General features: G+C 35.7%; 1 protein-coding gene across 2 annotated transcripts in view; it reads right to left on the reverse strand.

The window, feature by feature from the left end:
• Spdya (speedy/RINGO cell cycle regulator family member A) overlaps positions 1-17,223 on the reverse strand; it is a 54,343-nt gene extending 37,120 nt beyond the window's left edge. Inside the window, exons 1-4 of one of the 2 annotated variants that reach the window (XM_063230425.1) lie at positions 16,962-17,223; positions 15,987-16,045; positions 12,760-12,845; positions 6,270-6,441 (exon numbers count right to left, since the gene is read on the reverse strand). In XM_063230425.1, the coding sequence (XP_063086495.1) occupies positions 6,270-6,441; positions 12,760-12,845; positions 15,987-16,045; positions 16,962-17,223 (579 nt within the window). The remainder of the gene's footprint in view (positions 1-6,269; positions 6,442-12,759; positions 12,846-15,986; positions 16,046-16,961) is intronic. The other variant, XM_063230423.1, reaches the window with a different exon arrangement.
• Between the last annotated feature and the right edge of the window lie 1,335 nt (positions 17,224-18,558).

The following is an 18,558-nucleotide window of genomic DNA, read 5'->3' on the forward strand; positions in this document are numbered from 1 at the left end:
AGCCTCCTAAGTGCTGGGATTACAGACATGTGCCATCACACCGGGCTCTCAGGAATTGTTTAATAAAACTGACTTTAGATTTGGGATAGATTTAGTTTCTTATCATGGCTTTGCCACTAGTATCTGTAAGATATTGAGCAGGTTATTTCATCTTTGTGAACTTTTTTTTTTTAGATTCTTTTATCTCTAAAATAGAGATGCTATCTACAACAGACTGTTCTGAGATTAGATGACATACATGGGTAAAATCCCTACCACATATTAGTATCTGGCAAGTTATAGCTATTTAAGATATCAAGCTAGGAAAGCATGCCTTGTGCTGATTTCATGAAATCTAAAACTTCTGTGCAATCTAGCAAAAATATTTGGTTGCAGTTGCCTAAAACTCAAAGTAAATGAGAATCATAACATTTAAGAGCTAGACAGAGCCTTATTAATTGCCTAGACCAGTGATTTTTCAGTTTAAAACCCCTAAGGTTTCAAGGGCATATCAGGGGCCCTTGGAGGGGCAAGGCAGAGCAGCTCTATTTTGGGGTCTAAGAAAACTCTATTAAAATTTGAAAGAAAACCACATTTAGACTTGCTAAACAAGTCCCCTGGGAAAAGGTTACTGTCACTCTTCCGAAGAGAAAGGAAAAACACTATTTTTTTCCAGTGCTGGAGCCACACTGTCATGTATACTTGGCAAACTGAACTACACCCCAGCTCCTGTATCACATGTGAAAGTATATTTTAAGGCTACATTTATTTTATAGCCCATTTCTTAAATCCTTCAAATAAATTTTCAACCAAAAACATATAATAGTTGGGTGTGGTGGAGCATGTCTGTAATCCCAGCACTCAGAAGGTAGAGGCCAAGAGGATCACTGCAAACTCAAGGCCAACCTCCACTATACAGAGAAATACTGTCTTAAAACCCAATACAAAAACACACTAAATTTCTAACAGGATTTATCTAGGGACTTTAATAAATATTAGAACAGGAATGATGTATTTTTTATAATAACCTCTCCAACACTGAACTTGATGCTATTCATAAATTAGCTGTCAAATACTTAAGAGAACAGAATAAAATCTACTAGGTAATTACCTTTCTATATACCTTTAACCCTTGTTTTCAAGGCTCATTGAAGTTTATACTGATACTTATATTGGTACTTAACTTTCAAGAAATAGTTCATTAAATATTTTATTTATCTGTATCTCAGCCAACAGACATTTGTTTCCACTTCTGGCTTTATAAGTAACAATGCTATGAACGTTTGGATACAAGTTTTTACATGAACATAGTTTTCACTTCTTTTGGCTAATTCCTGGATCATATGGTTAACTCTATATAATTTTTAAGAACCATAAGACTATTATTCAAAGCCACTACATTACATTCCTATCGAAAGTGTGTAAAGGTTTCAATGTTTCTACATCCTCACCAAGATTTGTTCTTTTCACTCATAGACGTCACAGTGGGCATGAAGTGATACTCCATTGTGGCTTTGATCTGTAGTGCCTTGATGGCTAATGAGGTTGAATCATCTTTGAATTTCCCATTCAGATTCTTTGCCCATTTTTTAGTTAATTATTGAAAGACATACAAAAAAAAAAAGACATACAAGTTTACATAGAAGTTCCTTATCAAATAGATGATTTGCAAAACTTTTTCCCTTTTTATGAAATGTCACTTCACTTGGTATACTCTGATGATTTTTTTGTGTGTGTTTTTCTGTGCTTTTGTTGTTGTTGAGACCAGGTTTCGATATGAGGTCCAGGCTGGCCTTGAACTTACAGCAATCATTGTGCCTCAGCCTCCTGAATTCTGGGATTATAGGCATTAGGTACTATTATGCCAGCCTCAAATTTTAAATTTTGCTAACATTCACTTAATACATATATTCTTCTGTTGCTTATATTTTTGGTATCATATTTAATATATGAGACCCATCTGAACATCATAAAGATTTATCTTCTTCTAAAAATTTTAGTTTTAATTCTTAATGTTTAGGTGTTTGATCCATTTTGTATTACATTTTACATATGACATACTCAATTTTATAGTCCTCTGTCCCAGCTTTGACATGGTAGATAACAGGTATGTTTCAGTTCGTATCAAATTTATTGTTCTTAAGTCATTGTCTGGTATTTCAAAAGTAACATGCCTAAAAGTGAACTTCTGATTCTCCCCCAGAAGATGTGCTCTACTTTCTTTTGCCCAGTTTATTTCTGCTTCTGCTATTAGCAGCCTCTAACGTTTTCTCTGGGGACTAATCCCAGCACCTAATGCAAGGAGGCACTGTACCACTGAGCTACACCCCCAGCCCCTTTTAAAATTTTGCTGTCTTTCAACTTATCTTTATTTACTTATTTATTTAAAACAGGGTCTCACTGTTCAGTTCAAGCTGGACTTGAACTTACTATGTAGCCCAGGTTGGCCTCAAAGTCTGCCTTCCTCCTGCCTCAGCCTCCTGAGTGCTGGGCTAATAGGTGTGTACTACCGTGCCTGGCTGGCCTTGAATTTATGATCCTACTTCAGCTGCCCCACATAAGCCCAGTAGCAGGGACTACAGGCATGTGCTATTGTGCCTTGCTTCCTGTTGAATTTTCTCTGCAATCTTGTGAGGAGAGGCAGGAATGGAGAGTGCGAGAGTCAGCAAACTTCTTGAATCTTTGATACTTTTCAATTAAGCTAAATATTACTTTACACAGATAGAAAGGAAAGGTCTCTTAGTCATACTAAAAGTCTTGATCCTTTTTATTAATCCACGTGTGATAGCTTTCTTGAGACTGCTCTATTCCAGATGCTCTTCTTGGTGTATAGTTGTTGGCTATCCAGCTGTTGGTGAATGGTCTTCAAATATAGTGAGCAGAAGCAAGTACAATACTTTATAGCCTGATGATTGGTTCCTCTTTGCTACAGCCTAAAATTACATTTTGCTATAAGCACTGTTTTACAACTAACTTTCCAGCTGCCTACACCCTTTTTTGTTTTGCTTTTTCTCTTTCACACTCATGCTAATCAGTCACACCATTCTCTTTGGCTCTTTACAGTCTGGTGCCAGCAGGGGAGGAAATCCCAGCACTAACAGCATGTGGACATGCTGCGCGCAGGCACTGCACTTATGAGGCCGCCGGCAGCCACCATGAGGCGCGTTACTGCCAGTCCTGATGTCGGGCTTCTACTGCCTCACTATGACCTTATCCTGAGTAGCCCATGGCCTCAATCTTTTTACTTAGAATACTAGAATATGGCCCTGTCACTTCCAAAGATGCAACAGCTGTGCAAATCATCCAATCTTGATCTGGGGGAGGAGGTGACAAAAAGTAAACCGAAACAAATGCAAAACTAAGCCAAATAAAATCTCAGGGCTCTTTTAATGCTCTATAATGGGAATGAGTCTAGTTTAAGTTCTTTAATGAGGATCTGTTAATTTTACGGGGCATCATATGCCCAACTTTTCATCTTTTCCAACTCAATCTTTTTTTTCTTTGAAACAGGGTCTCATTGTGTAGTCCAAGCTGGTCTTGAGTGTACTATGTAGCCCAGGCTGGCCTCGAACCTGTGGGTGAACCTTCTGCCTCAGTCTCCTAAGTGCTGTTTTCATAGGCATGCACTACCATATCTGGATATTGAATTTAGTCTTGAAAGGGTTTGACTTGATGGGTAGTCTTCTAAGTTATTTCTGAAATCTTGCATTTCTCCCAGGAGTCAAAAATTTATATATATATATATATATTATATTTTGTTGGTTGGTTGGTTGGTTTTTTTTTTTTTTTGGGTCTTTTTCAGACAGGGTCTTGCTTTGCAGTTTAGGCTGGCCTTAAGCTTACTTTGTAGCCTAGGCTGGTCTTGAATTTGCAATGATCCTCTTGCCTTAGCCTCCTAAGTGCTAGGTTTACAGGAATGAGCCACCACATGTGGCAAAAATTTTAATTTAATTTAATCTATAAATATACACTTAGTATGTCTTCATCCCATTAATAAATATAATTCACAAGGTTAGTCCTGGACAGAACTCTGTGACTTACCACTTATGTCTTCACTCAGGTTTTTTTTTTTTTGTCATTTTCCTTTTTATTGGTACCAGGGATCGAACTCATGACTGCCCGCTTGCAACGCAGGCCCTTATGCCGCTGAGCTAAATCCCCAGCCCCTTCACTCAGGTTTGACACAGCTCCATTAATTGGTCCCCCCCCCCCTTTTTTTTTTTTTGGTACCAGGGATTGAACTCACGACTGTGCGCTTGCAAGGCAGTCACTTATGCTGCTGAGCTAAACCCCCTGGTTTGCAATTATTAAACTAGATAAGATTTTCATTTAACTACAGACTTTTCTACTCACATTTATCAAGATTTTATTATTTTTTAAAAAGCAGAATGTATTTATTGAGAAAAAGAAAGCTTCTGTCTAGAGACAGACAGAAGGGATCCCAAGTGTGTTGCCAAGTATCCTGCCTTTGTCGGGGATTTTTATAGAGCAAAACCACAAGGTGAAGTGGGTCTGAGGTGGGGAAAAATGGGAACTTGCAAGATGCATGAGGGACAGAATTATGGTCAACCAGTAAGATTGAGTATAACTACTCAGGTAAGATTAAATTGGGATCCAATAGTGAAGCAAGTCATGTAGCAAGCAGGAACAAGGCTTCTGCCTGTATGGGTTGGATTAGTGGCTGCTTCTGCCTTCCTCAAGATGATCAAGGTATCAAGATGATACCTATTTACAATATCAATCCCTGATGTTTATACCTAAGGTGTGATTGCATTGTTTTGCTTTTTGTCTTATCAAGGTTTTTGAATTAGTACAAGTTTACATTTTCATTTAACTTTGCTAGCATTGTTATGTAGTTTGAAACATTACCTTTATTAAAAACCAGAACAGTACTGGGCATGGTGGTGCATGCCTATAATCACAGCAATTGAGAGACTGAGACAGGTTTTCTGTGAGTTCAAGAGCAGCCTGGGCTACATAGTGAGCATAATGCCACCCTGAACTACATGGCAAGACTCTCTCCCAAAAACCAAAACCCTCAAGCATTTGATAAAATAACTGATTTTAAATTTTTAGTGTGTTGTTGGTTTGTCTTAATAAAATCTGACCACCTTAAAAAAATCAGACACCAAGGAAAGATTCTGTGTTTCTATGGCTTATGTTTAGGCCTCATGTGATTATAGACGGTGTTTTATTTTGTACTGGCAATCACACTCATGACCTTGCATTTGCAGGCAGGTGCTTATGCCACTGAGCTGTATCCTTGGCCCCTAGATGGGCTTTTTAGAGGTGGCTGGATCTGTAGTGTGTGACACTAGAATTGATTCATGGCTCAGGGGCACTAGGATTAGGGCTGTCAGTGCTACCTACCTTTAGTAGTGTGGATAAAAGGGGCAGAAAGACGCTCTTAAGGTCCCTTGCTTGTTCTGCTACCTCCTGCCAGCTATGAACCATTTATCCTCTGTGATGCCTGTCTGCCATGCTGTCATGCTGCCTTGGAGCCAGCTGATTATGGACTGAAACCTCTGTAAAGTGTGAGTTAAATGAACCTTTCCACTGGGGATTTAGCTCAGTAGCTCAAGTGCTTGCCTGGTAAGTGTGAGGTCACGAGTCTGATCCCTGGTACCAAAAAATAAAATAAAATAAAATAAACCTTTCCTCCGTTAACTTTAGATATCAGGGATTTTGTCTTGGCAATGAGAAAAGTAACTAGGACATATATGGAAAGTAGAATTGTTTTAAACATAAATTAATTTTTTATTTTTGCTTTTTTAAAAATAGCCTTGCTATCTAATTCAGGCTGACCTCAAACTCATGGCAATTTTTTTTTTTTTGTCTCAGCTTCCCAAGAGCTAGGATTACATGTGAGCCAGCACACCTGGGATATAAACTTATTTACATTATAAACCATGTATTTCAATCTTAGGAATTTGAAGTTTCTCATACTTTAGTGGAAATTATTATACATAAGCTATTTTGATATGTCTAAGTCACCCTTTACCAATATACGTGACCTTTTAGATAGGAGCAGAACACTAAAATAAAAATACTCACTACAGAGATAACTAGTTCCTAAAAACAAGTGACACTTTTTAAATTAATGAGATATAAAATTCAAACAGCAACATGGCAATATGCCAGGTATACTCAGAGTAATAAGCAGGGTTAATGAGCTTTCTTATATATACAAAAAAGGAAGAAGCATTTGAAGCACATAAAAAAAAAAAAACAAGGAAAATTAGATAAACAGAAGATGAGGACTACATATTGAAGTACTTTTAAATCCTTACCTCCTCACAGCATCGCCTGCTTACAATAGCCCTATAGTCAATTCTATCCCAGAGCTGGTCCCTTAACTTTAAGAAATTAGGGAATAATTTTCTCCAGTTTTTCCCTAAAGCCCATGGAAAAATTTCATATTTGGATTCTTCTTCATCTTCTTCAACTGTATTAGCCAGATACCTAACAAAGAGGACCAACAATCCAAAAAAGAAATGAGTACCAACAAGAATGGTAGTTAATCAAAACAGAAATATCAATGGCATATAAACACAAAAGATGCTCAGCCTTACTCATAAAGAAATGTACAACAAAAACAGAGTTGTGAATTTTAGTTTGTTGAATTCTCGGTATTTTGTATTTCTTTAAACTTTGTTCTGGGATGCAGTTCTCTGGCAACAGTCTAGTTCTGACACTCATAAGACTTCTTAGGTAAATCCATAGAAGAGTTTGTTCTGGAGTTAATAACTCTCCACTGCTAAGGCAAGACCTGAGCACTTTTCTCTGTGTGTTGTGAGGTTTTAGTCCGATTATGAGAACAATCATTTCCTCAAGTCCTCTGTGAATGAATGTAAGGAAGACACTGTTTCCCCTCATCTTTTCTTATTATCTTTCTCTATAGTCAGATAGTTTTTTTTTTTTTTTCCTTTTATCGGTACCGGGGATCAAACTCACGACCGCCTGCCTGCAAGGCAGGTGCTTATGCCACTGAGCTAAATCCCCAGCCTCACTCAGATAGTTCTTTATACACACATGGGAATCGGTATTCTGCAGTATTCTAAGGGGAACAAGAATGCACAGAAGCAAAAAAATACAATCCATAGTAAGAAAAAATTCCCGCCGAAACCAATCCAAATTCACATACCTAAGGATATTAAAATAGTCATAAATATCCCATATACTCACAAAACTAGGCAACTTAAAAATGTGCTTCTGGAAAGAAAAACTAGAGTGCACAGTGGAAAATGCACTGAATGAGGTAACAGATTAAACAATGCAAAAGAAAACAACTATTAATTGAAGGCACAGCAATAGAAACTGTCTAAAATAAAATACACAGAAAAATTTAAATAGCTCAGTGGCACAAGTGCCTGTCTGATATGCATAAGGTCGTGAGTTCGATCCCCGGTACCACAAAAAAAAAAGGGGGGGGGGTGAAAGTGGAGTCATTTAAAGATAGCAGGCCCATTTGGAGAAATAATCATTAAAAATTTCAAAATTTGATAAAAAATGTAAATCTAAATGGAGATTAATGGACCCCAAGGCTGAAGAAATATAATAAAATTACACCAATGTACACCACAAACCAGTGATAAAAAAGGAACAAAGATCAGAATGGAGTGGATTTTCCATCAGAAATAATACAAGTCCCCACAGACAAGTTCCCAGGAAAAATGGAATGGTAATTCACAACAAAAATATTCAGGGGCTGGGGATTTAACTCAGCGTCATAAGCGCCTGCCTTGCAAGCAGGCAGTCGTGAGTTCGATCCCCGGTACCGATAAAAAGGAAAAAGACCAAAAAAAAAAAAAAAAAAAGTATTCAGGGGCAGAAATAGACTGTGAAAAATCTTAAGATACTGCAATAACAGAACATAGAAATAACTGTCTAGTATGTGTAAAAAATTAAAAGTACCTTGATAATATAAAGGGCTAAGCGCATTTGAAAAATTACAAAATAAGAGCAAGGTGCAGTGCCACACACCTGAACCCCAGCACTCTGGGTGGCAGAGGGAGGAAGTTCAAACCTGGCCACGTCTTAAGATGATGTAGCTCGGTTCAAAACCCCTGAGTTCAATCCCCAGTACTGGGGGAAAAGAGAACATGTTAAAATGAAAAATTTTAAAATAAATTAGTTAGAATACTAACACATAAAGATAAAATTAGTGAATTGAAAAGTAAATCTACAAAAGTTTATCGAAAGTATAGTCCAGAAGCCAGGTTGTGGTGGCACACTGGGGGCTGAGGCACTCAGGAGACTGAGGCAACAGGATCACTGTGAGTTTGAGAACAGCCTGAGCTACAAAGTGAGCAAGGCCAGTCTGAACTGCATAGTGGGACTCTGTCTCAAAAAGATAAAAAACAAAACAAACAAAAAGTATAGTCCAAAGAAACAAAGACAGAAATGTCAAAGAAAAGTGATATGAGAGACAGTGACGTGTAACATATTCAAATGATTTTAAAAGGCAATAACAGGAGATGGGAAAGGAGAATATCTGAAGAGATTGTAACTAAAACCTTCCAAGAGTTGTTTGTTGAAAGATAACTATCTTTAAAAAAGAAAACTACTTCTAAGATAACAATATGTAATTTATCAACTAGTGAGTTCTTGTTATTTTTTTGAAATTCTGTATTATTTCTACCCTTGTTTTTCTTTTTTTCTCTAAAAAAGAAAAGATAACTATCTTCAAAGCCCATTAAATCTCAAGCAGGTTATAAAGAAGAAACTCATGCCAATACTATAGAAAGAGGTGTTCAAATTAGCCAGAAAGGAAGGCAAATAATCCCAAATGGACCTGACCGCAGGAGAAGGAATGGTAAAGACATAAATATGTGGGTAAATGTAAACAAATATTAAATGCATAAATAATTCCTAAAGTTCCCAGTTTGTTGTAGGGCGTCCTGTAGATTTAAAAAATTGCAAAACAAGATAAATTGGATTAAAGTGATTGTACTTAAAGTGTTTAAGCTTCTTATAATAAAAATACTAGATAATTGCTAAAAGGTACAGACTGCATATTTGGAAACAAGCAGAGGAGAAAAGATGTGAAACAAACAAACAAACAAAACCTCAGAAAAAGATGATGAAATGGAGAAAAGAGAAAAAAATGGGGCAAAAGAAAGCATTTAAGATGACAGGGAAAAAATTCAAATATATAAGCAACACTGAAATATTACTCAGTTGCAAAAATGAACCGACTTCAGATACACACAGCAATATAAAGGGATCTGAAAATCATAACGTTATAAAGCAAAAAGAAGGAAGTCATCAACTATTACAGACATCTAACAGTGCCCAAAACAAGACAAATCATGCATTATTTTGATACCTAACACAGAATAAAAGAAGGAAAGAAAGAGTCTGACAGAGAAACGATAGGTAAAATTCCTTGTTTGGGTGTGTGGTACTCAGTAGAACCTAGAGTCCGGGGCTTGCTGGGCAAGCACTCTACCACTGAGCTACATTCCTAGTCCTTAACATTCTATTCTTAAGACGTCATAGTGAGTATTACTGTAATTTTACTTTTATTCTTTCATACACACAACCATAGTTCATATTTTACATTAAGAAAATTAAAAGTGGGCCAGAGATATCGCTCAGAAGCACAGTGCCTGCCTGGTAAGTGCAAGGCTGTGAGTTTGATCCCCAGCACCAAAAAAAAAAAAAAAAAAAAAAATATATATATATATACACACACACACATATATATATATAACAAAATAAAACAATAAAAGCACAGAAGGATATGCAACTTCTTTTTAATGTAATAAATAACACACAAGTTCATACACAGAAAATTATTCCTAGACAAATTTCCATGAAACTTAACTTGTTCTTGAGAAAGGGGGCCAAGTTACAAGATCAGAGAGAAGACTTGCTTTGTACTTTTTAATCACATGCATATTCATAATATAAAACAAAGCCTACACATTATTTTATTCTCCCTTAACACAGTTATACATACTTGAATACTGCCTTATTACACAGTATTATTTAAAACTCATTCATTACATGAGTCAACCCAGGTCCCCTGTGATATTACACACAATAATTTCTTACTCTGGCTTCTCTGCCAGCTCTTAGCCAAGGGTAGGCAAAGCTTGAGTTTGGCTCCACACATGCCTGCCAACTAAACAATGAAAAATCTAATAATGCACTATGGTGCTGTATCACATCATGATTTGACTCTATTGTTTGTTTGTTTGGTTGGTTTTTTGAGACAAGGTCTGGCTACATAATTCAGATTGGACTCAAACTCACTGTAATCCACCTGCCTCAGCCTCCTGAATGCTGGGATTATAGGCATGTGCCACCACATCTAGCTTCATGATTCTACTCTAACAATTCTTCAGGCTCAATGTGGCAAAATATGTTCATCACATACGTGGAAGTTATTCTCCAATTTGAAACAGATTACTTTATGCAGAGCCCATTTCTTTTTGTCCAATAATTACATTTATTCAAAGACAGAATTAAGAACCTATGTTAGTCATTGAAGGGTAAAAGAAAAATAAGATGCATGCTCTTTGTTAAAGGGCCTACTGTTAAATAGACAAACCAAATGAGTATGAATCTAATCTGAAAGAGAATATGGAAGAACAATAATAGAAATTTAAGAGTGTTATAAAATATGTAGAGGGCCTGGGATATAGCTCAGTGGCACATGCACCAAGTCCTGAGTTCAATTCCTAGCACCCCCCTACCAAAAAAAGTATAGAAAGGAAACAAGATAACAGAGTTAGGCATAGTGGCACATTTCTCACAGCATTTGGGAAGCTGAGGCAGGAGAACTGCCATGCATTTGAGGTCAACCTGAACTACATAGTGAGTTCTAGACCAGCCTGAACTACACAGTGAGACCCTATCTCAAAACAAAACAAATAAAAAAGAACTATGGCCAACAGAAAGTAATGAGAAAAGCTACTGAATCAGGTCATATAGAAAGTATGATTAAAAACAGAATGTAAATCATAATTCAGATTTTAAATAGCTTAAATACAACATGCAATACAATCTTATAGACTAACACATAGTATACGATGAATAATGCTTTAGTGGTAATAACTTTAAAAAAAACAAGTGAGGCCTGGGGCACAACTCAGTGGCACAGTGCCTGCGTGGCAAGTATAAGGTCCTGAGTTTAATTCTCTGTACTGGAAAAAAAAGGCTGTTAGGAGAATGGCAGGTTTGAAACTAGCCTGGGCTATATAACAAGACCATCTTGGGAAGAAAAAAAAGATAGGAAAAAAAACAAGTGAAATGAATCCAGTTTCAGGGTGCTAAAGGTGGGCAAGGTGGTGCACACTGTAATCCCAGTGCTCAGAGGCTGAGGCAGGGATTGCCAGGAGTTTGAGGCCAACCTGGGCTACACAGTAAGTTGAAGGCGAGCCTGGACTACATAGTGAGCCTTGTCTCTAAACAAAACAACAGCAAAAAAAAAAAAAAAATTAAAGCTTCTTTTAGTTTGTTTTAAATCCTTGGGGAGAAAAAAACTCTATAAAATAGGCATTACATCAATATACAGATATAATACTGACACATGTAAGCAACAATTTAACTTAGTGTCAACAGCTGAATTCAGTCACACCTGAATCTGCATCTCAGCTCTGCTGCTAACATCTGTGATTTTGGAAAGTACCTAAGTCTTGGTTTTCTTATCTGTAAAATGGGATAATAAAAGTTTATTTCATGGGCAAGACTAGATGTATTAATATATAAAAATTTTGTGGTACCTTCCATTTAATACTCAATATAGGCTAATACTGTTATATTTTTTCAATTTAGTAATCACCAAATTTTAAAGTGAGTTCATTTTTCCCTATGTAGTAGCAAATATCCCTTTAATAAATACAGAAGTCAGTTTTTAAAAAATCTTATTTCTTTAAAATTTTACTATTACATTCCCAACTGTAACACTATATTCAGGTACAGGGTAAAAAGACCCAACCATATTATTTTTATTTTTTGGTGCTGGGAGTAAACCCAGAGTTCCACATATGACAAGCATTCTACCACTGAGCTGCACTGCCAGCCTCCAGTATATATTCTTAAATTATAATTCTAACCTATGGACTGAAAAACCTTATCGTTAAAACCATTTAACAGATAATAATGCCAGGATAAATTAGTGTAAAGTCAGTGGAAAACTGTGCTGTTTTGTCATAGTTCTGCATATTTAGTAAAATTATTGGTGGATACTAGACACATTAAATATAAATAATTTTTATCTTATGACCACAGACACTCAAAAACTATGTCTAGAGCATTTTAAGCTAAGCATGTTGTTACCTACCCATAGCTACACTACTTGGGAGGCTGAGGCAGGAGGATCACAAGTTTGAGGCCAGCCTGATTCTACATACCAACTTGAAGGCCATCCTTGACTACACAGTGAGATCCTTCTTAAACCACCACCCCCAATCCAAGCTGTTCAGTGCAAGAGAGCAATTGTGATGGTAACTTTTATTATCTATTCAATCTCAATTTAAAAAGAATATTCTGGCTTTGAAAAAGTCTAGGTCATAAACAGGAGAATTTGGAACAATTTATGGGAGCACCCTGAAGAACATAAAAGGTATAATACAAATTCAAGTGGAATACTGAATAATAAATCTTAAGAAATATGATAAGATCAGTGAAAAGAACATAAAATTTTCCTATTAAAGTGAAAAATGTATAGCTTTTATACAGAAAGGCCTACACAAAGATATTTATAAAGTTTAAATAACTTCTGCTTTAAGTATTATTATATATATTATAAATATATAAAAGCATACTTACAAAGCAACAAAGAAATTTATCCTGGTATGCTCATTTATAGTAAATTTAGCTCTCTTGAAATAAACAAAGGTCATAGCCAAAAGATACTATAAGAAAAAAAGTTAGAAATTAATAGTTTTACTAACTACATTTAATAGTTATTTTTAAAATTTTCTGATGAATATACTAAAGGATTTATCTTTATTACAGAATCACTTATTTTTTGTTTCCTATAATTAATCCATATACTTAGAAAGTTATGATTATGATTAAAATTGATTAGATGGACTCCTACATTTTATTACAGTGAATAAAGTTTAAAACTTCTTTTAAAACTTAAATATGAAATCTACAGAAAGTTGAAATAACAGTAAAGTGAATAATTATATACCTTTTATCTGCATTTGTATTTGCAGCATTTGCCTGGTATCTCTGGGTATGTACATACGCACATGAACTTTCTGCTGAATCTTCTTAGTTACAACACTAATACTTTTTTCTTTTTTAGCAGGGTGCTATTTTGACTAAGAGTGGTCTGGAACTCCTGGCTCATGTGACCCTCCCAGCTCAGCCTCCCAAGTGCCTAGACTACAGGCATATGCCACCAGCTCAGGCAAACTCACTTTTATGTGCTGGAGATTATACCCAGGACCTCATGCATACTAACCACACGCTGTACCCCAGCTCCTATACTGTGGTGGTGAACCCAAAGCACGTTACTGTGTTTTGTTCTGAAGATAAAGTATGTTAATGCAGAAGCTGTTTTTCTATACTAAAACCTCAGGTTTCATTCTAGTGTTGGCATTTTGCATTAAGTGGACTTTGGGTTATCGTTTGGCACTCAGTTTCGCCATCACTGTCCTGTACTTACACACATACACACCCTGTACCAGGGACTGAACCCAAGGCCATGTCCTTGCTAGGCAAGCACTGTTCCACTGAGCTACATACACACAATCCTCATTTCATTTCAGTTTGAAAGAGGCTCTTGCTAAGTTGCCCAGGCTGGCTGACCTCAAACTTGTCATCTTCCTGCTTCAGCTTCCTGAGCAGCTGGGATTACAGGTATGTGAGCCTGATTTTATATTCCCTTTTTTCTTTATATATTCACTTTACAAAAGCACCTGCTTCTAAATAACAATCAGAAATTAGAATAACATAGCTTTATTTAATGGTGAAAGCACATTTTAGATACACAATTAGAAAGATACACAGCTAGCCTATTAGAACATGTCAAGGTCTGACTGTTCAAATTAGAAATGTTCTAATATTAATGTATTATTTTCTTTTTCATAAAATATTTATTCAACTCATAGTCCAGGATAGGATACCAATATGATTCCAAGTTTTTATAACTCCTACTAAAGGATTTTTGAAACAGTGTTAAGATAATAATACTCATGAGACAGGCATAGAGGTTGAAGCAAGCTTGAGACCAACCTGGGTTACAAGTGAGCTCAAGGCCAGCCTGAACTACATAGTGAGACCCCGCCTCACAAACACTAAATAAATAAATAAACAGAATAGTCTCACTTAAGTTTTCAAACACTGCCCCCTGCTGTCCAATGGCATTAAATAAATAAATAAATAAATAAACAAATAAATAAAATACACCTGCTTAGTTTTCAAACACTGCCCCCTGCTTTTAAAATTGTAACATTTAAAAACCTGATAACTGGCTGAGGATTTAGTTCTCCAGTGTAAGTGCCTGCCTGGCAAGAGTGAGGTTGTGAGTTGATCCCTTGTACCAAAAAAACAAAAACAAAAAAACACAACTTGGTAACTCCACAGAAACAGGATATTTGACCATAAAGTCTTACTTTTTTTTTTTTTTTTTTGGTACTCAGAATTAAACTTAGGACACAAGTGCTTGCTGCATTTCCAGCCCCATTACTGGTAATTTTAAAAATAATTAGTGACACTGTGATTATGTTTTAAGACAGCCTTTTTATAGAGATACATAAGAAATATTTATGGGGGCTGGGGATTTAGCTCAGCGGCATAAGTGCCTGTCTTGCAAGCATGTGGTCCTGCGTTCAATCCCTGGGACCAATTTGAAAAAAAAAATTATGCATATAATGTTAGGATGTCTGGAATTTGCTACAAAATAATCCAGTTTTCAGAGAAGGTTTAAAACAACGACTGTTAGTTCAGTAACTTTGTTTTGTTGTTTTGAGACAGGGCCTTATTATGTAGTCCAGGCTGGCCTTGACCTTATGGTGACTCTCCTGCCTTAGCTTCCTGAGTGCTGAGAGTATAGCTGTGTACTACCAGATCTAGCTAAAAAGGTTTTGTTTTGTCATTTTAAGTGTGACAAAATGTTCAATTTAGTGGGTAATCATAAGCTAGCCTTCAGATAATTCTTTTTTCTATCTGTACATTTTAAGTGGGAAGTGAAATTACGCTGAGCTTTCTAAATGGGGTCTCACTCTGCAGTTCAGACTGGCCTTCGACCACTGTGGAGCCCAGGCTGGCCTTGAATTCTCAGTGATTCTCTGGTCTCAGCCTCCCTAGTGCTGGGATTACAGCCATGTGCTACCATGCCCAGTTTAGCAGAATTTTAATTATTAAGCTAACTCAAAAAGCACAGTGCTGGCATGGTGGTAAGGCCTGTAATTCTAGCACTTGGGAGTTTAAGGCAGGAGGATCACCAAGAGTCTGAGGCCACCCTTGGCTACATGAGTTCAAGATCAACCTGAGCTACACAATCAGATCCTATCTCAACTAAGCAAAAAAACTAAAAATAAAACAGAAAAGCACAGAAACAAATAATGTTAATTTGTGTCTATCAAAAGAAAAAACAAACGAAAACACAACACCATAGAAATATTGGTGCTTCTAGTTAAGACTTTTTTGAATTTTATTTTAAAAACAAAGCAAAAAAGGATAATACAGAATTTCAAAAAAAAATAGGAAATTAACACTAGCTAGTATGTTACATATTGTTATCTAATCTTCCAGTAGATAACATTCTTTTCTGAAACACTGATTCCTAAATAAACAACATGTTATTGGCATTTGTTTTCTTGAATTACAAAATATTAAAATGTACAAGAGATTTCCTTAGTGGAGTGAAATCTCCCAATATTTTCTTCCACAATTTGATTAAAAACAGTAATTCTGAAGGAAAAAAGAAAAAATAATTCTGATCAAAATGTATATATTGAGTCATATTTTTAATAAAAAAGACAAACATAAATGTCTAGTAACATAATGCTGGTTAATGATTATCTTGATACTAAAGTTACCTTGTCTGCAATTTTACAGCAGCAGTCCATCCATAAGAAATCTTGAATTAGATCGTCATCTACAACAAAAGATAGCTTTGACTTGCTTTTCAAAACTATTGTCTTTTGAAAAACTAATTTGTTTTGGAAGATTATAAATAAAGCTCGTAAATCAAATGATAACAGGACCAAAGCTGTCTAAAGTGTGCTTTTCAGTTTCTTAGAGTATTTACCACTGTACAAAAACTCAAGTGCCACCTCCTTTTTTCTTTCTCCCTGATTTGTCTCACTAGAATATGGTTCATCTTTGAGGGAGAATAGTGTGTCTTGTTTAATCTTAAAATATGTTGGTAACTACCAAAACACAACCTAGGACAAAAATATGTAGTTTAGGAAACTAATTTTTTCCATTTCCTCCTTCAGTTTAAGTAAGTGCATATTCAATTTTTTTTTTTTTTTTTTTTTTTTTTGTCTTTTTTGAGACAGGGTCTCACTATGCAGTTCAGGCTGGCCTTGAGCTCACTTTGTAGCCCAGGCTGATCTCGAACTTGCAACGATCCTATCTCAGCCTCCTGAGCGCTGGGATTACAGGCGTGAGCCACCACGCCCGGCTAGAAAGTGAGTCTTCATGTACCATCTTACTGTGGGTCCAATAAAACCCATACCATGAATCTGAATTTTTGGTATCTGCGATACTTGGATTTAAATAGTCTAGAAGCTAAATGAATGTGAATTTTTAATTCACAAAGTGAACCAAACAAAACCCAACATTAAGAAAAAAGTAAAAACAAAATCAAATTTGATTATAGATGAGAAATTTCACAAAGGAAATAACATCCTTTTTGTTCATTATGAAACTTATAAAACAAGTTTAAATTCTAATTTTAAGTATAATTATGCTATTAGTACTTTATCACTATGAAAGTAGTAAAACAAAATTTATAACCTAATTTTTAAGAACTTTAAAATTATGCTCTTAAAATATTTTAAACCTACCAAATAATTTGAAGAAAGCTGTCATTTCCTGACGCTGGATAACTAGACAAGGCCCTTTGGGGCGTTTGCATTTGTTGTTGTTATGTGTACTTTTGTCAGAAACTTGCAAACTATCTTTAAAAATACTACGCTTGAGATTAATTCTAGGCTGATGTGACCTATTTGACCCGGGTTTTACATGAACAGTGACAGTAGGTGGTGTCTCACAACACATCTGATTGTGCCTCATTTTGGTTTCAAGATTCCTGTAAAAATAAAACATACAATTATTTACCACACTCACTCATCTCTGTATAAAAATCAATTAGATATTACCCAATGTGGTTATATAAATGTTATTGAACTATTTAAAATGTTATTTGTGACAGTGACTCACATTATAAAGTGCTTTTAGAATTTAGTGCTAGGAAAAGCTGGCCTCCTTTGGGTGACTACATACTTCCCTTGGCATAGCTCAGTGATAAAGCACTTACCTAGCAAGCATGAAGTCCTAGGTTTGATTCTTGACATAAAAAATAGATGAAAGTGTATACAAATACACAATATTATGATTTAATAAAATCTGAAACAAAATTGATAATCCACCAATATTTAACAATATACATTGTCATTACTTTGGTGGTAATTAGTAAACACAATTACTAAAGCTATCTTTGGTGAACTTTGGGTTCAAAATATTTCTAGTGTGATGGAAAATGAAGGTTCAAAAGGCGAATCAGACCCTAATGAGAACCTCTGAATCTATGACTCATAGTAACACAGGCAGCCATACTTCCCTTGGTATTGTTAGGTACAAACTCACCTTCCCAACCCTGAAAAGATTCCTTGCAGGAGGAAAGAATGAAAAATACCACTGGGCATAATGAAGATACAGCAGCACTGTCCAATATACTGAGAGTTGCACATATAATTTTATATTTTTAGAGACATTTTTAAAAAGACAAAATTTAACATTTTTGATATAACCAAATATATGCACAATATTTAATAGTAGCAAAGTTTCACATTTATTAAAGGTAGAAAAAAGCAGGCACTAGAGTGAATTTGGGCCAAATAAAAGTAAGACAAAGCAGAGAAAAAAATACACCCTACAATGAAGAGACATAATAGTACATCCAAAATAGTTAAAATGTAACTAATATAAAAACTAATGAAATATTTTACATTTTAAGTCTTTGAAATCTGGTGTGCTAGTATGTATTTTGTGCTTTCAGTTTGTCTCAATTTTGATTTTTTTGTAGTAATAGGGATTGAACTCAAGACCTCTTGCACACTCAACAAGTATGTGATCACTGAGTTCATCACCAGCTCTGAGACTAATTTAACAGTTTCTGAGACATATAGTCCTATCAAAAAAACATGTAAGGAAAGAATATTTTACTCTTTCAGGTTTAGACTTAAGGAAAAATTTAGTTCTTCAGTTTGCACCAGCTACAAGTGCTTAACAGTGACATGTGGGTAGTGGTTTCACTACAATAACCAGGCAGGGAAAATTGTAACCAATTTTATAATTGTAATTAATTTCTCTTCCCTCCCCTCCTTCTATCTTTCTTCCTAGATCCTAACGTCCAGCCAAGCTGAAGGCATTTATGGAGCC

Source organism: Cavia porcellus, unplaced genomic scaffold, assembly GCF_034190915.1.
Source record: "Cavia porcellus strain 051 isolate PalLab524CR breed Dunkin Hartley unplaced genomic scaffold, mCavPor4.1 scaffold_1, whole genome shotgun sequence".
Taxonomy (NCBI): Eukaryota; Metazoa; Chordata; class Mammalia; order Rodentia; family Caviidae; genus Cavia; species Cavia porcellus.